This window comes from Astyanax mexicanus, chromosome 3, assembly GCF_023375975.1.
Source record: "Astyanax mexicanus isolate ESR-SI-001 chromosome 3, AstMex3_surface, whole genome shotgun sequence".
Lineage (NCBI taxonomy): Eukaryota > Metazoa > Chordata > Actinopteri > Characiformes > Acestrorhamphidae > Astyanax > Astyanax mexicanus.
The window spans coordinates 32600494-32624797 of record NC_064410.1 but is presented as its reverse complement, the minus strand read 5'-3'; the positions used below and the strand labels follow the sequence as shown (position 1 = coordinate 32624797).

General features: G+C 37.1%; 2 protein-coding genes across 5 annotated transcripts in view; both read right to left on the bottom strand.

The window, feature by feature from the left end:
- ppp1r1b (protein phosphatase 1, regulatory (inhibitor) subunit 1B) overlaps positions 1 to 17432 on the bottom strand; it is a 45469-nt gene extending 28037 nt beyond the window's left edge. The window contains exon 1 of the mRNA XM_007230789.4: positions 16868 to 17432. Within this exon, the coding sequence (XP_007230851.1) occupies positions 16868 to 16981 (114 nt within the window). The 5' untranslated portion in view covers positions 16982 to 17432. The remainder of the gene's footprint in view (positions 1 to 16867) is intronic.
- Positions 17433 to 20164: 2732 nt separating this feature from the next.
- cdk12 (cyclin-dependent kinase 12) overlaps positions 20165 to 24304 on the bottom strand; it is a 42042-nt gene continuing 37902 nt past the window's right edge. For all 4 annotated transcript variants that reach the window (XM_015608019.3, XM_007230786.4, XM_007230787.4 and 1 more), the window contains one exon: positions 20165 to 23229. In XM_015608019.3, the coding sequence (XP_015463505.3) occupies positions 22895 to 23229 (335 nt within the window). In that variant the 3' untranslated portion in view covers positions 20165 to 22894. The remainder of the gene's footprint in view (positions 23230 to 24304) is intronic.

Sequence of the window (24304 nt, the reverse complement as noted above, 5' to 3'; positions counted from 1 at the left end):
AAAATTTAAGCAAGATTGGTATAGTGCTGGGCGATTTTCACGATTAATTTGATTATTTCAAATTACAGTTTTACTGTGATTTTTAAAATGGAGTAATCACGATTTTACATGCAGACATTTGATCTTTTTTGAATCTTAAATATCCAAAAACGCTACTCATTTCTGCATTGTTTCTCGTCTTATAAAATAGCAATGGTTACCGGCATCTCCCACAGACTCACGTGCGCATATTTTCATTCCGCTCTGTCCAAGTTCCAGCACTGCTCCAGCACTTCCGACACAACACCCGGTGGGACAAAGCACATATTTATCTAGAAATACATCATACCATTTCTAAAAACTGCAGCGCCATCGCTCTCCGGTGAGGATCTGTGATTAACTGTGGAAAACAGACTTCAAAGTCTCTTCTGTGACTCGTTCTAAAGTACAATCCATTGTCCGTCAGTGTGTGAATTTGTCCGCGGTGTGTGTACATAAGGCCAACATGTGATATGAACGCATGGAATGGTAAAAACATTGTTTTGGATCATTGATTCACTCAATCTTTGACCCAAAGCCTCTGAACACCAAACACATATACATATATACCTAGTTTTAAATCATTTATTTGTCATCTGTAGCTTGATTTTTAGTAAGGGGGGGGGGGGGAGGAGGAATCCAATTTTTTGTGAAAAAAAGATTATTTTTAGGCCATAATCACCCAGCACTAGACTGGTATGTTTTATTACTTTAAAGGAACACATTTCAGCTACTAATGGAAAAAATATGGTTTAGGGTTTAGTGAATTAGGAGCTAAAAGTTACAGATTTTTTACCTCATTGGAAGGAGGTAAGCTCACAAAGTACTCACCAACTGTCAGGCTAACCTTCAACTCAAAAACTTAATTACAAAAGTGAAAACGTATCACTATCATCACATATAATTAACCACGTCTATGCGATGCGGGGGAGGGTGGAACTGTGATTATGTTTATGTATGCTTGGGGTACAGTTCAGAACAGCTTAAGAAGGTTCTCAAGCCAGGTCCCCCACACAGCTAGGTAAGTGATGAAGATGAGGGTGGTAATGGGGTGGGGGCGGGTGCGAGGTTGAAAATCACGAAGGTGAGGAGCACCTGGGAGGTATACATAGGACTAGGGGGAGGAGCTCAGGAAATTGAGGAGCCCAAATTTTTGTTAATTCTTAACAACAGCTATTTTCATCTACTGTAAAATAATTAACAATGTTTATAATAATAAAATAATAAAATACTTTCTGAACAAACTATGTGCAGACAAGAGGAGAAGTTCTCACTGCACAGTTTTAGAGCTGCATGATTATAACTTGTGCAACATTTTTTTTTAAACAGTTTGATTTGTTACTTTACTATATTGTGTTTATCTGGCCATAGTTTATATAAAATAAAAATAGCGTTAAAAACAGAGCCTGACCCGACCCAAGGTAAGTGGTGGGAAATCTCGTCTCGACCCGGCCCGAGTTCCAGTCGGGGTTTGGGCAGAGAATTTAAGCTCTACCTGAAAGCCATTCCAGGTGACTCTACCTCATAAAAATGCAGCCAAGATGTACAAAGCTGTCATCTAAGCAAGACATTCCTACTGTGAAGAATCTAAAATATAAAACATATTCTGATTTATTTAACATTTATTTTGTTTGGATGTCTTTAGTATTAATCTACCATGCAGCACATTTTACATTTTGGAAAAAGAAACACTGAATTTAAGATGTGTCCAAACATTTGACTGGTACTGTATATACAGAAAATAATTATATTTTAACACATTTGTAGAATGTTGTTGCTTTAGGGCAAACCAATTTGTGATCCAGGGGGCATCAAATAATGTGGGGGAACGGTTTATTATGACTGATATGAACATTCAACCCCCAAGCTCCCAGAAATACCAGTGATTTTACCTTTTCTTACCAAGAATATACAATTCATGCCATAGAGAAGGTTAGCAGTTACACAATGATGTGTAACAACTTCACTCCAGTAGTGACTCATTGTCAGTGGAAGTGCTGTGTTGACATTTGACCACCACCCATTATAAGTGGCCAGTAAGTGAAGCAGGAATTAAAGGTTTCTAATAGAGTGGCCAGTTAGAGGGGGTCAATCTTTTGTGAGGTTGAATAAACAGGCTTTAATTCCCTGCTGTAAATAGTTTTTTTGTAAACCCAATGAGAGCAGCTCTGTGTGTGTTTACCTTTATTTAATCACCAGTCCACAAGTGCTCTCCTCCCTCAGGAAACGTCTGCTCCCTTTGCATTTACTATGTTTATATAACAGTGTATAAAGCAGCTGCTGATTTTATTAATGTGGAGCAGAGCGTGTGCTCGTTTGGTGACTTTGCTGCTGTTCAGCTCAAGCTTTTCAAGTGACCTTGACACAGTAAAAGCAGTGGAGATAGATGATCCAGACATTGTGCAAGAATTTATCACTGAAAAGATTCTGTCTGATCTGTTCAAAGACTCCAATGATAGTGCATGTTATTTTGTAACATTTAAAAATACTTTTTAAAACTGGCGATATGAGCAACCCACTCATGGCCAGGCTCGTTGCAACAAGGCAAGCCAACCAAATCAATTGCCTGGGTCCCCTAGACAATAACTGGTTGTGAATTGAATACAACGACAAACTGTGTGAGTGCCCCTTTAAATTCTGTGGCGTCAATGCAGGAAAATACTACAATACTGTTATCAGAATCCCCCTCAAGGGGCTCCCCTCCCACTAGTGCTGACAGCAGCCAGCCAGCCAGGTTTGTGATTCCTGCAACCGGCAAAATATGAACCTTCAGAAATTAGGAAGCCAGAAGAAAAAAGATTAATACAGCGTTAAGTGATCTCATTAGATTATATTGGATAAATTATGTCTACGTGTTTTGTACAAATAGTTTAATTTAGCAGCAGGTAGGATAGCAACCATATATATGGGACATTCCAGGATTTTGGTACATTTCCTGTCCCACCACTTAAATTTCAAATGTACGTATCCAAAATATCTAAATGACTATTTTTTATGAACAATGTACTTGTTATAAGACAAACTGTAAAATATGGTGGAAAAATAAGCTCCTTAGATATTATTCAAAATACCTTTGGACCACCTCAAAAAATGGCCGTTTTCTCTTGTCCCACACATTGGGTGACCAAATCCTTTGGCAAATTTAACAATTAAAATAAGTTCTAAATAAATGACTTCCTCTTGTATATTGTTGATATGCATCTCCTTTACTTATGAAAACAACTTCTTTGGTCTACATTGTATTGCATGTTACAGTTTATATGCTATTAAGTTGTGTCCCACAACATGCGCGCAACCCTGTTACCATAAGGAATTTTACCTGGCAGAGAAAGAGTTAAAAAAATTAGTCTACTGGCACAAAGGAAGTTACATCACAAGGACATTTTCTGCCCCTATGGCAAGACCAAGAGTAAGTGCTCTAACAATTTTCAAGTTTTTTTTCCAAATATGTTTGTCCAAGTTGTGTGAATCACTCAGTGAACGCAACCCTGTTACTCATATTGTAAGACTAATATTGAGTAGAGTCAAATTTTACTTTATATACTTATATAACCATGTTTGTCCTTGATCTTGTATACAAAGCTAAATTTTACAGTTATCATCTGTTCCTGGGTTAAACCACAACAGCCTAGATTTGCAACCCTGTTACTCGCAACCCTGTTTCTGTAAGTTACCAAATATATTGCATAATCTAATTACAAAAACGGATTTGATACCTGAGCTTGACGAATCAAACTTTTTGATAGTCTATTACCTGTATTTAATAAATAAATGACTAAAAATGATCAAATTGAAGATCAAATTTTCAGAAGTGACCACCCCTGAAATGTACCAAAATCCTGGAATGTCCCATATAGCTAATATTTATGTGAACTACCTTTAATGCTAGTAATGAATATTTGGAGTTGGGGTGCCTTAAAGGAGAGCTCCGGAGCAATATTGACTTTTGGTGTAGTAAAATATAATAAGGAGTACTAACCTTTGTTGAATAGCCCACCTCCGCTCTCCTGCAGCTTTCCGAAATCCAGCAACTTTGTGCTTTTTACCCAGCACTCTTTACCCACTTACCCCTTCAGATAAATCGTTTTTTACACAGTTATCCAGTAGCTCCATACCTCATTGATAGAATCTGGAGAGCACTAACATTTAAAAACAAGGCATTAATAACTTTAAAAGTGCACAAGAAGCTTATTAAAAAACCACTATTTACATCCCGTAGCGTAGCCTACTCTACCTGCCTGGAGATTAGGCTATGCTACGGGTTGTAAACAGTGTTTTTTAATAAGCTTCTTGTGGATGGCAGGACTAGGGGTGGTTTGCGATAACGATATACTTGGCAAAATAGGAAAACAGAAAAATAATTCATTAATTTCAGGAATATAGTATAAGAGTATAACAGTATAATCATAATGTGGCAAAATAAATAATATAGCATAAAATAATATAATGCAGCAAAAAATATTGCAGAATATTTTCATGCATATAAACTGCAAACAAAAACTATAAACTAAAACAATTATACAATAAACACACTTAAATAATGGACTACTTTTAAGACAAACCATCCCTATTATCATGATATGTATATTGTATATGATATAATATTGCCCACCCCTAGTCAGGACTCTCCAGATTCTACCAATGTGGTGTGGAGCTACTTTTAGCCTGAATAACGGTGTAAAAAGCGATTTATCTGCAGGGGCAAGTGGGTAAAGAGTGCTGGGTAAAAAGCACAAAATTACCGGATCTCAGAAATCAGCAGGAGAGCGGATTTGGGCTATTTAACAAAGGTTAGTACTCTTTATCATGTTTTACTACACCAAAAGTAAATTTACATCAGAGCTCTCCTTTAAAGCGCATCCCTTCAGAAACCAACCATTTCAACATAATGATTCATGCACATTTTTGGGGAAATTAAATCATACACAAATGTTTAGCAGGTGCAGTATTACAATATAGTCATTTTATTAGCTTGTATGGAATAGTTTCAAATGTATCGATATTCACAATATGTCACCCATCCCTATAATAGGGCCTGTTGACTTAATACGGCAGTATAAGATGATACGAGAGGTAAAAGAGAAGGACAGGGATACGTTAACCTCAGGGCGCTGTATAATCTAGAATTCTTACTGCCATAAATAGGTTGACAAAAAAAAACAAAAAAAACTAAATTCCGCAGTTGTCACGTCTGGTGCTGTTAGCTCCTCTGTCCCTTCCACACCCAGCTCTAACGGAGGTTCTAAGGTCAACAACTACATTACCCAGAATGCACCACCCGCTGACATCACGCACTCACCTGATCACGTGACACATCACCTGCTTCCTCCAGGAAGTCCCGAATACTGATTACTGGCACTATAAAAGAGCACTCCACACAAACACCCACGCCGCGTATTCTAGGTTCTCCTCATTACAAAGCGTTCTATATCTATTGTCTCAGTTTATCTTGTGTATGACCTTGCTTTTGTTTTCTCAACGCCGATTATTGCCTTTGCCTCTGATATTGGATTGCTTGTGTATTACCTGGACTGTGTTTTCACTACTGCCTCTTGGATTACCTCTGACATTGGATCTCTCGTGTATGAACTCTTGACTGTCTCTCGTTTATGGTATGGTTTTGTCTACATTGCTCTGGTTTCTGGTGATTAACTGTTTTCTGTATCAACCACGTCTTACATCTGTTTATTTTTATAATAAACATATATTTTTATCAGTATCTGCACGTGTCTGCAATTCTGTGCTCATCATGACAGCAGTTGTCCCACTTACCTATACAGACAGTCTCCTTTAGCCCATATTGTAGTTTAAAGCTTTCTACATTAGTATTTAAAAATTTTAAAATTCTAAATGTTTTAAGTAGGCCTGTCATGATAAGAGTTTGTTGTAGACAATATATTGTCCCAGATATTATTGCAATAAATGATATTGTCAATTGTCATTTTAAGACCATTAAAATGCCAATGATATAATGATAACAGAATAGCAAAAAAACAATTATATTCTTTTAAATATGACATAATTTATATAATCATAGTTTGGGAAATGTATATGTTTTTTCTTCACCTACTGCAGTGCACAATGGGTATATGTAGTCACAGTTATTGAAGCACTGATCTGGTATTGCATGACTGGCTAAAATACAGTTTTTTACGTGAACAAACATTCAAATAAACACAAAAGACAACAACATGATAAGTTGTAAGTGACGCAAACCCACAACCCACACTGCCTGATTAAACACATCCCCACAGTAAAGTTCTCCACCTCTAGGCAGCACCAGACTGAAGCCAGCAGCAGGTGTGGGATCATTTCTAGTTAAACGAGCAATCTGTTCCCCTATCCTGCCTATTCATTTACTTATCATGACTTAATTTCAAGATGGTGGCGCCTGGAGAACTACCTCAAGTTGCTGTGTGTATAAAACACAGTTTTTATTAAACTAACTGTGCACTTTCAAAGTTCTCAGTGCCTCAATTTAAATGTCAGGGCTCTCAGAATTAGACAAAAGAAGTGTTGAGCTACTCTGAGCTTGTTATTGGTGTAAAAATAAAGATGTCTCTTTGCGTGGGCAATGCTATGAATCTGTGTATTCTTCGTTCATTTGATATTCAATTGAGAATCAAAATCAGAAAAAAAATTAATTCTATTGTTTTTAGTTTTTTAAATATAATACTAAAAAAACAAATATCGACTTGAATTTTCAGTTTTTTATTTGATGATCCAAAAAAATGGGAAATCAAAAAAACAGATCAGAAGCAGATCTTGATTTAGAATTTTTCACCAGCGTCTAATTCGGATTACCGTTCCACTTTAAATGCGTACTGTAGTTACACACAGTTCAATCATCTTTCATCAGTAAAAGGTTTATTCCCTTTTTTCATGACAGGAATTTACTTTATGTTCCTTGGTCGCGAAACCCGAACTAAAATGCAGCAGAAACCCCACAAAGTAGAGTTTAGACCAGGGGTGTCCAAACTTTTTTGTTGGGGGCCAGAAGGAGAAATATACAGTATAAGTCACGGGCCACAGACTCTGTAATAAAACAAATAATGAAATATACTACTTTAAACAATACATTTTTCCTGATTATTTCATTTACACACCATTTTACTTGACTTACTATCTTTATCTTTGACAGTGTTGTGTAAACTAAGATTTTTCAAATTGATGTTTCATTTCATGATGTCTCTTAATATTAACCTCCTTAATTACGGCAACTTTTAGACTCTTTGCCCCATTTTTTTGCGCTAGAAATACGAACTCTCTGTGCTGTTTGACTCTTTGCCCCATATTCTGCACTAGAAATGCGCACCCTCTCCGCTTTTAGACTCTTTTGCCCCGTTTTTCTGCACTAGAAATGCGCACCCTCTCCGCTTTTAGACTCTTTTGCCCCGTTTTTCTGCACTAGAAATGCGCACCCTCTCCGCTTTTAGACTCTTTTGCCCCGTTTTTCTGCACTAGAAATGCGCACTCTCTCCGCTTTTAGACTCTTTGGCCCGTTTCTGACACCTAGCGTTCAAACTTTGAATCTCATTATAAAAACCTGCTAACAGCGGGCCAACTTTCATTTTATTTCTAAAATACCTCGCGGGCCATTCCAAAAAAGGAAACGGGCCGCAAATGGCCCGCGGGCCGTAGTTTGGACACCCCTGGTTTAGATTCTCTGCCCGAACCCGACCCGATGCCCAACCCGAATGCAATACCAGACCAATGCTTCAAAAACTGTGACTCCATACACACACTGTGGGCTGCAGTAGGTGAAGAACAAAGTATATATTTCCCAAACTAGAATTAATTACATATTTGTTGTCTTTATATATTATGAATACTTGCTTTGTTGTGATATTCTATTATCTTTATATCATTATGTTAGTGCCATTTAATGATCTTAAAATGACAATAATATCGTTTGTTACAATCACTTCTGAGATGATATATCGTCCACAAAAAAATGTTATCATATAAGTATAAGTATAAGTATAATCAAATATCCAAAAAGCACATCTATAACCGATCATTTTTTAGTATGGTTATAATATACACTATAATCCCACATTGCAATGCAAAACAGAATAGGAGGAGCCACTTACATTTGGAATAATTAGGAAAAATGGCAGATAATGATATAATTGTAGTGGCAGCAATGGCAGTGGGTGACATTTACTCCAACAAAAGAATTATTAACTTTTATTTAAAACTTAATAATTCATAAGAAACAATGAAAGAGCAGATGTGCCATTATATTTGTCCAGATAGTGTGTAGTACGCAACTGGGATGCAGCCAGAAAAAAAAAAAAAAAGAAAAAAATATCATGAGCTGTGCTCTTCAACACAAAGCCTCCAGAGTGAAAAGGCATCTTATTCACAGTCAGCTCGGCCTCCTGCCCAAATATCACTTCCTTCACAAGCTCTGCTTATGCTGCTGCTGCACAATTGCTGCACAGTTTATCTACCATCCAGTAATGAAACACAAATATAAACTTGCCTGATCCAGTTTTAGACTTCATTTTAACATGCATCCTGGATGACCTGAACATACATAAGTGTCCAGTACTAAGTACAGGTGTATTTATATAAAAAAAAAAAAAAAGCGCTTTTGGTTAGATGCAAGAGGGTGATCTTTATTAAAGTCCAGTTCAAAGTGCAAACAAATATTAAATGTGTAAGCTATTAAACATATTTACAGCTATTTACTGTTTCTAAGCTGCTTAACAAAACAAACCACCCATTACTAATCAAACAAAATCTAGCCAAATGCCTTGCACAGCCTAAAATAGCGCCAAACTGGAAGTGTTGTGATGTCACCTCCTGCCATTTTGAAAAGAAACCAGTCAATAAAAAACTCCAAAACAAACACAATAGTTTTCCCACTGAATAGAGCTTAGATTCTCTGCCTGAACTCACCTCTTTTACCACGACTTTTCTTTGGGCTGGGCCGGGGGGACTTAATAAAAATATTATTAAAAACAGAAAAAAATTATTATTTTCTGTTTTTAATAATATTTTTATTGTATGTAAAGCGTGATAATGACGTGATAATCACAATATAGCAAAGTAACAAATCAAACTGTTTTCAAAAAAAATGTCCAGTGCACATTTCACTTGTCCACATTTTATTTTGTGTTTTTGCACTTATACTATAAGAGCAATATAAAAAAATGTTTGTTTAGAAATTATATTCTATTCTTAAACCATGTTAAATTATATTTGATTAGAGAAAAGTCATTCAGACATCATTCTTGTAGCCTAATTTGCCAATGATTAGCCCTGTGGATCATTGTTCGCATTGTTTATTGTTTTAATCTTTCGGAGATCTGTTCTTAATAAACATTTTTTCGTGAATAATAGGTCATCTTCAGATTTGCAATATTAATTAAAATCATTCTGAACAGATTTCGTTCATTCAAACATTATGAAATGATTTTAAAAAGCTCAGTTTTAGCGCTCTACTTACTTTTACTTACTAAGTTTTTTTTTAATAATCAGTTTAATATAGTTTGCTAGGTGGGCACTGAGTGATCCAGCGAATTAAGGCTCTGCCACTATGATTGGGAGATCGCTGGTTCGATCCCAGTCTTGCAGCTTGCCATCAGCTGCCAGAGCCCTGAGAGAGCACAATTGGCCTTGCTCTCTCTGGGTGGGTAGATGGCGCTTTCTCCCCTGATGTATCAGAACTGAGTCACTGCGTTTTCCTCCGAGTTCGCTGTGATTCTATTTGGTAATGATGCATCAGCAGCAGTTTGAAAAGAGGCGGTGCCTGACTTCACATGTATCAGAGGAGGCATGTGCTAGTCTTCACCTTCCTTGTGTTGTGGCATCACTAGTGATTGAGGATATACAGCCCAGAGTAGCAGCCGAATAGATGGGACAATCGGCCTAGCTAAATTGTAAGTAAATGGGGAAAGTAAAAAATAAATAAATAATAGTTTGCTAAAGCACACCTAAACAAAGTTGTGACCAATAACAATACCAAATATTAAACATTAAGTACTATATTATTTCTAAGATTTCTAAGTACAGTTTTCTTTTCCTGCAGATTTTACTCTCCTCCTGTTAGTGGTTAAACCCAAAACCACAAAACAGCCACAGTTTAGCAATTAATAATTACAGATTATTTAAACATCTGTGTCTGTGTATCTAAAATGTCTCTTTTAAATCATGATCTTCATATTTAGATGTAGTGGCACAGAATTGCTCTCTCAGAGGTGATCAGAGAAGAACATGACCACCACGCATTTTGATGTGTCCCAGACAGAAAAACACTACCCTTATTAACTATCACTGACTAAATATACATTATAACAGCGAGACTCGCCATCCACCGTCTGCAGTGGTTAGCTAATCATGCTGCAATTCTGAGCTAATGTGATACTTGTGGCTGGAGTACAGTTAATATCATCTCAGGAAAGAAAACTGGCTGCATTTTTAAATGTTAGTTTTGAACAGCTATTAAAGTGTTCATGCACGATTACCCAAGAAATCTTTGCCATTGGTCTGCACTTGAGGATACTTTCAAAGTTCTTGAAAAATTTCAGATTAATTGACCTTTATTTATTAAAGTATTTTTTGTTCTTTACTTAGTTGAGTAGTTTTTGCCATAATATGGATTAGAACATTACTCAAATAGTGCTATTCACTACTTCACTACTTTACAACTGATGCTCTCAAACACATTAAGAAAGTGGTGTCCAAACTACACCAGGTATTTTAGAAATAGAATGAAAGTTGGCCCGCAGTTAAGCAGGATTTTATGATGTGAGATTCAAAGTTTGAACGCTAGATGTCAGAAATGGTACTAAAAGCGGAGAGGGTGTGCAATTTTAGAGCAGAAAATCAGGCCAAAGAGTCTAAAAGCGGAAAGGGTGCGCATTTCTGACGCAGAAAAACGGGTCAAAGAGTCTAAAAGCGGGGAGGGTGCGCAGTTTTAGAGCAGAAAAACGGGCCAAAGAGTCTAAAAGCGGAGAGAGTGCGCATTTCTAGCGCAGAAAAAACGGGCCAAAGAGTCTAAAAGCAGAGAGAGTGCGCAGTTTTAGAGCAGAAAATCGGGCCAAAGAGTCTAAAAGCGGAGAGAGTGCACAGTTTTAGAGCAGAAAATCGGGCCAAAGAGTCTAAAAGCGGTGAGGGTGCGCAGTTGTAGAGCAGAAAAAACGGGCCAAAGAGTCTAAAAGTTGCTGTAATTATGGAGTTAAATAGACAACACCAAATGAAACATCAATTTGAAAAATCTTAGTTTACACAACACTGTCAAAGATAAAGATAGTAAGTCAAGTAAAATGGTGTGTAGATGAAAGTAATCAGGAAAATGTATTAATTAAAGTGGTATATTTCATTATTTGTTTTATTACAGAGTCTGTGGCCCATGACTTCAAATATATTTCTCCTTCTGGCCCCCAACAAAAAAAGTTTGGACACCCCTGCATTAAGAAATGTGTTTTAAGAAATTCAAGTAATTATTTCTTGACTAGTTCAGCACAGCTGTTAACTGAAAGCCAATTCGAGGTGACTCTTCCTTATAAAGCTGACTGAAGAAAAAAAAACAGCCAAGATGTGCAAAGCTTTTGTCTAAGGAAGAGGTGCCTAATTTAAGGAATGTAAAATATAAAACATTTCCTGGTTTATTTAATACTTTTTTGTTAAATAATTTTTAATTTATTTTATTTTAAATAATTTCATTGGTTTTTATTCATAGTTTGAATGACTTTAATATTAATCTACATACTGAGCATGTACTGTAACTGAAGAGATGAAACTTCTATTACTATGGAGGATCATAATGACTAGATAAAGACGCTGTGCTCAGGTGGTTTGGTGATATACAGTAATGTCTGAGTAGCTGGGTGTGATGAGTAGGTGAGTAACGGCTGTGGTCATTTAAGTCATGTCTTTAACATCACATTCCACAGGAGACTAACTCAAGTCATTTTAACCAACATATATTCATTTACGCTCTAAACAGAGTGTGACCAAGAACCATGTTTGTAGCAGAGATGTGTGAGTGTGAACAAACTTTAATTTAGTCGAGCACCTTTTAAAAAGGTTCTGCAAACCAACACATATCTTTTATTAAGCCAGTTAATAATGTTCTGCTTTTACTCCCACTGTCTCTCTTTGTTCTGATAGATAACATCAGTTATACACCTGTTCATATTTGTTTATTGACGTCTATAAATTGCACAAATAAATCACATCATTCATGTGAAGGGCTTCAGTGTGTACAAACTGCAAACAAGTAGCTGACTGGAAAGCAGCCAGTAGTAATTAACATGTATTTGATTCTGTTCGTTACAGTAAAAGAGTGTCTCTTGCACAGAGTTGCTGTTCCCCATTTCTAACAACTAACTGAATCCTGCTCACACTGCCACTCCCAGCCTGTGATTCAACTAAAATGATCAAAATGCTGTGAAATTTAAAAAACATCCTGGTTGGACAGCTTTCACAAATTCAACACTTTTGTCCCTATTAAACATTAATAAAATAATAAGACAAGTGCTGTAATGCTGCAAGCTTTAAACACAAGCATCCATCAATTAAATAAAAAAAAATAAAATAATTAAAATTTACAGTAAACATTAGGACTCTATGCTACATTCACACAGCAGGTAAAGTAGCATAATTCCATTTTTTTTATAAATCTATGTCTACTTTAGGCTGTGCACACATTCTCTATAATGTGAGTTATTTGTGATATTAATCTGAACTGTGCATGTGCAAAAGAGCAATGAAGGAGTTCCAGAGTCTTAGACGATCCTTTAGCGTTTTTTTCATCATGGACTGGTTGAAATATGTGCCTTATACAGGTGCATCTCAAAAAGTTCAGTTCAAGTTCAAAATGTGAAAGTTATATATTATATAGATGTATTACACAGTATTACATCATTGTCTCAGATGTAAAATATGATATAAGAACAACTGGTACTTTCAGCAGTGTGGGCAGACTTTCATCATAATACCTAAAAACAGACACAGAAACACACAGAACTCTGCAACAGTCTTTCCATTACAGAATTTACAGATGAAGACAGAGAGCAGTGAGTACTGTTTTCTACACCTCCAAAAGACGCTTGGAAACTGGAGAAAACTGGCCCAGCAAGATGTCTCAGACTGGCTGACCCACATGGCAACAGTGCCTTTAGCTCAGCTTAACACTGGACTAAGTCTCAGTTTCAGTAGTGAAGAGTAGAATTATAGGCCTGCTGGTGATGTGCAATAATAATAATAATAATAATAATAAAATGAAAAAGCAGCTTGTCTAGGCCATACAGCATGTCTACTGGACTACTAAATAATAGAGATGTTATAAAACCTATGACCATTAGTGTAGTTTGAGCGGATATCTCACCCCAAATATTCATGAGGACTGTGAGCTCACTATCCTGCCACTGAAAACGTCCCTCACTGCTGTCGTCCATTTTCCCTTCTCCTCACCAAGTGTCCACCAAGTGGATTTCAACACCCCATATAAAAGTGTTTTTACTGTTCACGCCGCCATTTTAAACCTGATTTAAGCATCCGAGCATCCAGACTGAAAAACGTTTGTCCAAATCTGACTAATCATAGCCCAAACCACCAGATTTCAAATAGTGTAGTTCTTTGCTGAACAGACTATTAAAAAAATTTATCTGGTTACAATCTACATATGCCAAATTGGATTTGAGTTTTGCTGGTGTTTCATAAGAACATCTTAAAAATCAGAACAACTTCAGAGAAGCTCCATAACACATGAAGAGTTAAGATAAATTCTACCCTTTAAACATATCTGCATCTGTTTTTGCAAACAAACTCTTCATATGCATCACATTGAAAATGTTTTTGTCCTCACATTCACCTCAAACTAAGCTGTTTTCAAAGGCTTACCACTTTTACAAGGTGTTTCCATTCATCTGCCCGCAATTCGGCAGCTAAATGATTACTCTGCCACTTTCTGTGGCGATTCTGTCCCAATAGGCTTGTGGGGTGACTGTGTGCAGCTGAGCCAGAGCCAAAAAGTTTCACAAAAGGAAGAACAGACAGAAGAGGAAAGCAGAAAGATGAGAAGCAGAGAGGAAGTGGCTTTACAAGAAAAAAAGGTTTACTTCACCATCACTTTAAACTGTTATTGTTGGACTTAAAACTGGTCAGAATGGCACCAAGAACTTAACTTTGTTTAAGGATTTATCTTCTTTAAGTTCACTTATCGGATTACAATAAAGAAATGTGAGCATCGTCAATAAAAATCCCACAAACTATGTAGAAACACTTTTTTTTTAAAACACTGTTATAAACCTACAGTCCATTCTGACAATACAACCCACAGTGAACAGTGCAGTGGATGGGAATTGTTGTGACTGGCAGCATCTGGCAAGAAATCACGTACAGTATTTTTCGCACTATAAGGCGCATCTAAAATCTGTTAATTTTCCCAAAAATCATCAGTGTGCCTCATAATCCTTACAACCAGGCAGGTTGTAAGGAGAAAAAAAGCCACTGCTGAAGTACAGCTTTATACAGGAGTTTCAGTCTAGTTCTCCTGCACAGAGACTGGAGCAGCATTAGCATTAGCTGCTAACTGTACTAAGCACCAGCCCTTTTGCCATACAGAGTTGAGTATATTGGACTGTAGCCTGCTGCTAACAACAGCTAGCACTGCTGGAGCAGCATTAGCCGTTAGCATTAGCGCCTTAAGTAAGAAAATAGACCAGAAAATAGATGTTTATTGATGGTGCCTTTTATAGTGCGAAAAAAAAGGTAAATATTTAATAAAGAAGGCCCCAAAACAGGTCAGTGCAGCATTCCTTATCTTCCATTGGACATGACAAAAGTCATGGGACATGATACTAGGTCCTTAATGATTTTAAGCATTATTCAGTGTCTAAATGAAGTATCATCAGTATCATTGGTCCTTTCTGAAGTTCTTTCAGACAATTATGTTAGCACAGAGTACATTTGAGGAGCACAGAGCTGAAGAAGATCACAGAGCTACAGCAAAATATGCTGATCAGCAACCTTGATTGATCAAAAATCCATAATAAACTGTGCACACATTGTGACTTGTCATTATAAAGTTCTGTGTCTTCTACGTCACCCTTCTATATTTTCCTTTCATAAACCTCTTTCAACTCTCAAATCCTTCCACGTCTTCAGAAACTGACTTTAAATTAAAATGAGACATTAAAAAGTGACCTGAATTTGAATTAAATGGGGCTGCAATCAGTTAGTATCTATATAATAAATTAAAAAGTACAGGGAACAGTTCATTATAAAAACCTGAAAACTCAAAGAACCACCTAAAGCTTTAAACAATTATTTTCCTACTGAAACAGCGCTTCATTTATAAGAAACAAACAAAAACAAAGGGGGACCTAGTAGCTTTTTTTTGTACAATAAAGTACTACTATTTTCAGTACTACATTTTTGCTTAGATTGTACACTGCCATACTGTTGAAAGGAGAACTACAATAATGATATAATGATAGAAAATATAACAATATCTGCTCAGCTGGATTTAGTTGATCAGCAACCTTGACTGATCAAAAATCTACAATAAAACTATGCACACATGACTTGTTAAAGTTTTGTTTAAACAGACTCTGTATTAAAATTAGACATTAAAAAGTGACCTGAATTTGAATAAAAAAATTCTATGAAATGTTAAGGGAATGGGGCTGCAATCATTTATATTCATTCATATAAATAATAAATAAAATCTTTATAGAACGCTGACAACTCTTAATTTAAGAAACAAACAAAACAAAAGGTTTCTTTTGTACTGTAAAATTCTACATTTTCACTTAGATTGTAGACAGCCATACAGTTGAACATATTATATATTTATTATATATGTGTGGCATTTAGCTGACACTTTTATCCAAAGTGACTTACAAGGTTATTCATATTACAAAGGTGGACCAATGTAGTGTTAGGAGTCTTGCCCAAGGACTCTTATTGGTGTAGCACAGCATTCAGTCACCCAGAGCTGGAATTGAACCCCAGTCTCCCTAGCAGGTAGTGGTGTTATCCACTGCGCCACACCAACCACAGTGCCAGCTGGTACAATAATGACATAATAGAAAAAAATGAACAATATTTGCTCAACTGGATTTAGCTAGATTTAGAACTATATGTAAAATGTCGAACAAAACTCATAAACAATAGCCACACCCAGAAGGAATCAAACAATAGGAATGAAACTTGGTGGGTAGTCGTGCCAGACTGACATGGAGTGACTTCAAATAGCAAAGCTTAAGTGATGAGTCCCAAGTTTGTCTTAATAAGTGTTAGCGGACAAGATGGAGAACCTAGTGTCATGGTGTGTTGTGCAATTTTGTACGATGCCAGATCACATTTGGTCTCCATTACAGGCATTTTTACAACCCAAAGTTACGTCAATAAGATCCTACAATCAGTGTCCCTGACTTTTCTGAACTCACACAATAATAGCAGTGAGATATTTTAACAGGACAATGTTTATCCACAGACTGCTGCCATCTCTTGCCTTAAAGACACAGATACTATGTCACAGCTCCTGATTGAAAATGTGTGGGGTGCTATTTGACTGGCTAACTACACTGGGATGGGTTATTGTAAAACACCATTAGGAACCTCTACAACTCCATGCCAAGATTACACAATACTTGTGTATACAATACAATACACAATACTGTATGTGTAGCTCAGAAAAAAATATATTGATCATTTCATTTTATTGTTAATGAATGCAGTTGTATATATACATAAAAAAAACTACTGTAGTGCACATCATGTAAAAACAAAGTTATGACAATACATTTGATATCACAATACTGCACCCCTCACCACTATCCAGTACAGTACAAGTAAAGTAACTTGAAAAAGTGTGTTTGTGACTCACCATCTCCACCTGCCTGGGGTCCAGTTGTGTTGGAGCTGTGGAGGGGACAGCAAACTGGATCTTCTTCCTCTCCTTCGCCTCCACTGGAACATCCTCAGGTCCTGAGGTCTCCATTGTAAACCCCCCAACACACACACACACACACACAAATACACCACACACACTCTCTAAACACTCAAAAACGTCCCACAAATCCTTCACTGCTGGCCAAAACACACACACTGGGGTCCAGAGTGCACTCACTAATGCCCTTACACTCTCTCTCCCTCTCTCTCTCTACAGCTCTATGTCTCTCTCTCACACTCTGACTGTCCAGCTGTTTTTCCCCTCTGTCTGCTTTTTTCTCCTCCTAGCTGCTCTAGAAAAGTGCAAACGTCCTCTTTCCTTCTCTCTCCTTTCTTTTCCCAAAAGTCAGTCCGTCTCTCCCTTTCTCTCTGTCTTTCTCTCTCTCTCTCTCTCTCTCTCTCTCTCTCTCTCTGTGTTTCACTCCTTCTTTCTCCCCCCAACGGTGCACCCTTACACACACATATACACACAAACCACACACACAGAGAATGAGGGGCGTACAGGACTTAGCTCAGCAAGAGGCAGGCAGAGGAGGCGGAGCATAGAAAGAGAGGAGGGCAGTGTGTGTGTGTGTGTGTGTGTTTTGAGGTTGATTTGTAATCAGAAAAAAAAAGTTAATCTCATCCAGCTTGCTGAGCCTCTTTTGGCCTCTATTTGTGAATGAGAGATTTACAGGGAAACAGACAGAAGGAAAGACGGATAGACGGATGGAGAGAAGGGAAAACAGAGGAAATAACTCATTTCAGCAAATGGTCAGATGCAGGATGCTCAACGTAAACATTTGTACACACACTCACGCACACACAAACACACACACAACACACACACACTGCTGCAGTGGGATGAAAGAAAGTGGCTCAAAACTGCAGCAACTCACCTTCCAGCACAACACATCATAAACAGCTGGAACACACAAACACACACAAATGTGTTTCTGTTACAGTTGGACATGCAGAGTGTGTGTGTGTGTGTGTGTGTAGGGATTTCGCTTAATCTTTTCTAAAGGGGTCAAAATGGACTGCAGCAGCTTAAAGGGAAACACCACAGGTTTTTCAGAATTCTCTGCATAATTCAGTGAAAGGTCATTCAGACTGGGGTTGGTGTGGAATGCTTCACTGTGGCAATATTTATCTTATCTTATATTAAATAAATTTCTAAATTTTTATACACTATCCAAGTTTTTAAAACTTACTATCTATAATATTTATGAACTATAGGTTCACTCGTTATGACAGTTATGGCCTTCAGACAGCCTGTACCTGTTTTACTTAATGTTATTTATTCTTAGCTTTTATTTCTTGTTTTAGTTCTTCTCTTAGTTCTTTATTTCCTTTTTATTTCTTCTTCTTTTTTAACAGTGTTATTACTATATATCCCATTATTATTTTTTATTATTATTACTTTTTTTTATTCATTTTTTATTTGTATTTTTATTGTACTATGCAAAAGTTACTTTTAGCCATATTTCAACTTTTTTTATTAATCTTATCAAATTTTGATCTTAATTTCTTCATTAAACCAAGTTTTATTATTATTTTTTTTATCTTATTCAATTTTACTTTTTACTTATCTTTAACTGTTTAATTATATGGAGAAAAAAACGTCTCTGCCCTTTAAACTATAAACTGGACATTTTTTTTTTTGGTTTTATTTGAATTGTGAATGCCTGTATAAAATTGAATATAAAATGAATGCAATGACAAATGTGGCCAAATTCTACAGCTTCATTTATGTTTTTTATAATAAACCATATTGGACACAAATGCAGCTTGTAAGATGTGAACATAAACCTTATTTTTATATGCCAGAATGTTGATATTAATTTCTTCATTTTATTAACACATAGTTCGAAGTAAAATATAAATATGTTAAGGTTTCATAATGTAATATTAATGTTTAATAATGTAACATTCACACTCCAGTCCATACACTCACCAGCTTTCTAATAACAATGGAGAACCAAATTATCTGCCCTACACTGTCCACTGAAGAGCTATGCTGCTCAACCTGCTTTCTTACCAGAATAGGGTCTGTTTTCACCTGAATGAGCTGCTTTTTAAGCTTAACTACCAAAAGCCAGATTATATGAAACCAGTTTCCAACAGAAATAGCATGTAATTACAGGTTACAGCGTAGTAAACATCTCTTCATCTGATACTCAATAAAACACAATGGGATTTTCCTCTCTTAGCTTACTCTGACAAGCCTTACAAGTCCTTACTTACATCCTTACTCAGGCTACACTGCTTAACATGACCAGACGGAAAGTGTTTTTCACCTCTTTTAACAGTTTTGGAATCCATCCTTAAAGGATAAATCAAAAAGTCATGAGAGAACTATCAAATGTTTTACATTTGTCTAGCTTAAATGTAGCATTATTAGTGCGATTACTCCTAAACAGTCCTCTGAACTGGAAGAGGATCCCTGTGGTCTTGTAGAGAAGAAATATGTACACAGAAATGTGTTTTTAAAAACCCTGCCCAGTACTGCCATTAAAACAAATCAAGGTTAGACTCAGAGTGCCAAATATGGGCATAAGACAACATGTCATCATCTACAAAATGAGGACACAACTTAAGATGTCTCCTACAAGCAAGCCCCGGCCATTCCCACAGCAGTTTTCAATGGTGTTTTTAGCTACTGACCACAATGTAGCCAATCAGAATAAACTCATTTAAATGCATAAGTAACATTTGGGGCCCTATCTTAGGCCCTGCGGCGAAGTGTGTCGCAATGCCATTGCTATCTTACACCCTGCTACACCCAGGGTATTGCTATCTTGGCAACAAAAAACACAGGTACATCACTGACTGATTAAAAGCTAGACAACAGTCAACTGTCAGACATTCATTGCCATCATGGCAACACAGATGCACCGCAAGCACAGCCCCTCTGCTGTTTCTGCTGCTGAGAAGCGCAGAAGCTCTGCGCCATTAAAATACCAATCTGCCAATTCAGAGTGCACCTTCCTCTTAAAGGATTAGCAAGTGACACACTGATTGGTTTACAGCCAAAACACACCCAATTTGTACATTCCTTTTGTTCGTTGTGAGCCATTCAGGGTGTACATTTCCTGTTGTTACAATAGCAAAGAAACACTGACACACCTTATATTAAACAGTGGAGTGCGTGGTTGATTGCTCGCTTATAAATTAGTAAAATAGGACCCAGGGTCATATAAAATTGGGTGTAACAGTAAACAGTAGGAGTACAAGAACAGCATCACAGTAATCAGGTTGAACTCAGCTTCCTTTAATAATCTGAAAAAAAGAAATTATTTACAAAAGATCACTTCATATGGACACAACAATTCAAAACTGACTTTTAACTCTCCCTATATTCCCACGTTTCCTTTAGCGTGATCACAGTCCCGACTGAACTCGGTCAAACTGCTGCCGGTTCTGCAGGTTAAAGAGCTCACAGATTAGATCTGGGGGGGTTGAATGAAGGTCACTGAGGAGAATAACACGAGTAAATTTCATACTGTATGCAGAACTAATGAAATTTACACACACGTGTGCATCCGCAGCATCGCTAACATCTCATCAATAACCATGAATCAGAGAGAAAGACAGAGAGAGAGGGAGACGCAGAGGACACTGTAAATGACGCTGTGTTAATGAATTATCTGAGAAATTATAGGAACAGATTTTTTTATTTCTGAATGAGCTATTCCTTTAAGAGATCTAGAAATAAAACAGGATCACGTTTTTTTTTCCTCTGCATGTACATAAAGAAAAAAAATGGATGCAAAGCGTAAACAAACAGTTCAAACACACTGAAGAGCAGTCATAGCAAAACCTCACAGTTCAGAAATGCTAAATTTACAGGAGGAAAACAAAAAACAAACAAAAAAATCCACTAAATGCCAATTACAGTAACAGTTCATCAAATCATTTTACAAACTTTTCCCTCTTCCCCAGAACAATCTGTTCAGCAAAGATGTGGCTTGTTTAATAGTCACTCAAACATTTTCTGTAAATATTACCATACAAACATCTCTCTCACACAAACCACAGTACAGTAAGGTGCTGGAGACCGCTGGGTGTGGTTCAGTCTGCAGAAGATGGATTTCATTGGTCATGTTCTCGATTTCTGTTGTTGCTAATTATAGTTACATGATCATTTTTAATTCTAACTTCTAACTAAAGATATATGTTACAATATACAATCATATTATCACTGTCCAATGAAAAACGACTATCTCCAAAACAACAACTTTACAGGAGAAGGATAAAACCTAATTAACTTTAAATGTAAAAGACTGTAAGAGTGTTAATTTCAGGTACTTTCTGAAAATTGCTGTTGCTCCATTTATTAAGAAATTTTGAGAGTTCAAATTATGTAGTAAACTAAAAATCAACAAAAATTATACTTTTTTTATTGATAGTGTTTTTTTATTGGATAGCGATAATATGCGAAGATTTGGGCATATCAGCTGAGAATCCACACACTAATGATCTTTATGTACCAAATAAATCCCAAAATCTTCAGTTTATTTACTGAATTTAACAACCATTAAATGTGGCACATAATTGAATAAATGTTTAATTTTAAGTTTTATTGTTTGCCCACATATTTGTTCTTCAGTAAATAGACTTGACTCATTCACACTTAAAACAACCAAACTTTGAGCACTTTGAACCTGCCTGCCATTGTAAATAGAACCATCAAGTGACTGCACTAACATGCCACGTTATGTCCCATGACTTTTGCCATTTCCTGTGGAAGCTAAAGGTCACTGCACTGACCTGCGAAACATGCATGTGGGGCCTCCTGCATTGATTGTGATGTGATTTCTGCCAGAGTTGCTTCTCTGTTCGCATGGACAGTTCCAGCCAGACATTGCCAGACACAATCATTATCACCCAATGCACTGTCTGCTGTTTTAATGCCTTGTATGACGTATTCCTGATGTATACAAACGTGATGCTGTGGATCGAGGAATGTTAAATGTCCACACAACTTCAGAAATTGGCACTGTACTATTAGTCCTTACTCTAACTCTGATAAGTCACGTCACTATAGCCCTATCTGGATGGGATTAGTTTCTCAGGGGGTCCTGGGGTAATTTTCTCTTTTATGGGGAGTACTCTGTGAATTTATTCCTGTCCAGAACAACCATGTATGTGTTTTTCTCAGACATCCTATAAGAAAATGACAGACTGAATTATCTAATGTTTTTCACCGAACTCCGTGGTCCTCGTCAGACGCTCATCTCTGAGTTTCGTCACCTTGCGTTTAATAAAATAGCTATTTGTCCACTGCTACACACCGTAATTACACTTTGGGCGTAAGTGGAAATGGAGGAGCTACTGAACAGGTGTCATGTGACCGAGATAGCCTAAAACTCACTGGTCCTCAACTGCAAGAGTTTTATCTGAGTAGAAGTGTGAAATATTTTTCACAGACGTCTCCCTGAGAAACTAATCCCGTCCAGATAGGGCTTTAGACAAGAGCTTGACCAGTATTTAGCCTCACAACTGCTCCTAAGCAATCCTTTGAGATAACACTTCCTGATCAAATGACATACTGCTATCCTATGACTTTTAGTAAATCTGAATTAGTGTGCGCATATTTACAGAAAAGCTTTGGGTGTCTACTGATTTCACTGTTAGCCACATTAGCCTCGTAGCATCAGAGATAAAAAACAGAAGCAAAATTTGGACATCAAGCAGGTCTTTTCTGACTGACCACATTTGGGTTAAGTGGAAGATTGTGCAAATCTGACTTTTCACCAAAGCACATTCCTTTAATGTCGCAAGATTTTGTTCCAAGTAATTTTGGATTATTTTTATCAGTCCGTTCTTTATGAAATGTTCACGCAAGAGCGACAAACAAAAATAAAATCAAACAAAAATAATAAATGGAGTTGTGAGGTCTTGCTATGACAGATAAAATCACGCCATTGTCCGTCAGATTGCTCCAGCAGTGACACAGATGCTAGAGGTCAGTCCTTGTTTATGACTCGGCTGCTGAGTGGCTGTCATGTGAGCTCTCCCTGCAGGAGTCCCGGCTAAAGCGGTGGTCCTGGTCCCGCGGGTACTGAGCGTTAGCCTGAGGCTCCGGCTGGCCGAGTGAAGGAGGCGGAGGGGAGGAAGAGGTGGAGGAAGAAGGCGGCAGGTCAGCCAAGGAGGCCTTACTGTCAGAGGCATGCTGGGAAATCAGCTGGAGAAGTGCGGCTGCCACATCCGTGCCGATGTCTTCGGAGTGTGACGGGGTGGCGGCCAGGGCCGGGAGGTCGAGGGTCAGCGCGGAGTTCTGGGCGATCGACTTTTCATTTGATAAAGCTGTACCTGAAGAGAGGAGATAAAACACGGGTTTACAAACTCATATTCTCTCTCACACTCACACACACACACACACACAGTTTAAATCACAGTACAGAAATAACAGTGCACATTTAAGCCTGTTCCTAGTGATCGTTAACACTATGTTACTATGTAAATCGCCTCTGTAGCGACAATTCCATTCAATACATTTCTGTATGATAACTGAAAACATTTGTATCAGTATCCCATCAGTAATATTTAATGAATAAAACAGGAATTCCTAAATCTCCATTTAAAATTCAAATCTGTAGCTCAAGACTAGGCTTAATCCCTCTGTAAAAAAACTTCCCCATAAATGTAATAAACAGGAATATTGCAGTGCATCCTGCAGTGAAGGAACTTTTCCACATACGTTTGGTGTTAAGTGACGGACCTCCCACGAGTGCCTCTAACAACAAACACAAAAGATGCATTCCAAACTCAGCTCCTAGAGAGAGAGGCCAAGAAAAGTTCTTAAACAGCTCAGAGAGACAAGATCTCCCACTACAGGTTCTACTGGAAGGACAAATTAAATCACATGAACAGATCATGTTGATCAGAAGATAATGGAGGCATCAGAAAAGACCATGCTATTGGTCCATTTATTAAGAAATTTTGAGAGTTCAAATTATGTAGTAAACTAAAAATCAACAAAAATTATACTTTTTTTTATTGGATAGTGATAATATGCAAAGATTTGGGCATATCAGCTGAGAATCCACACACTAATGATGTTTATGTACCAAATAAATCCCAAAATCTTCAGTTTATTTACTGAATTTAACAACCTTTAAATGTGGCACATAAATGAATAAATGTTTAATGTTAAGTTTTATTGTTTTCCCACATATTTGTTCTTCATTCCAAACAGCTCAGAGAGAAAAGATCTCCCACTACAGGTTCTACTGGAAGGACAAATATCAAATCACATGAACAGATCATGTTGATCAGATGATAATGGAGGCATTAGAAAATACCATGGTGGACAATTTTTTTGGCCATACATTACAAATAGTCTAATGTAATATAAAGTTTTTAAAGGTCTCATTCCGCTAAAATC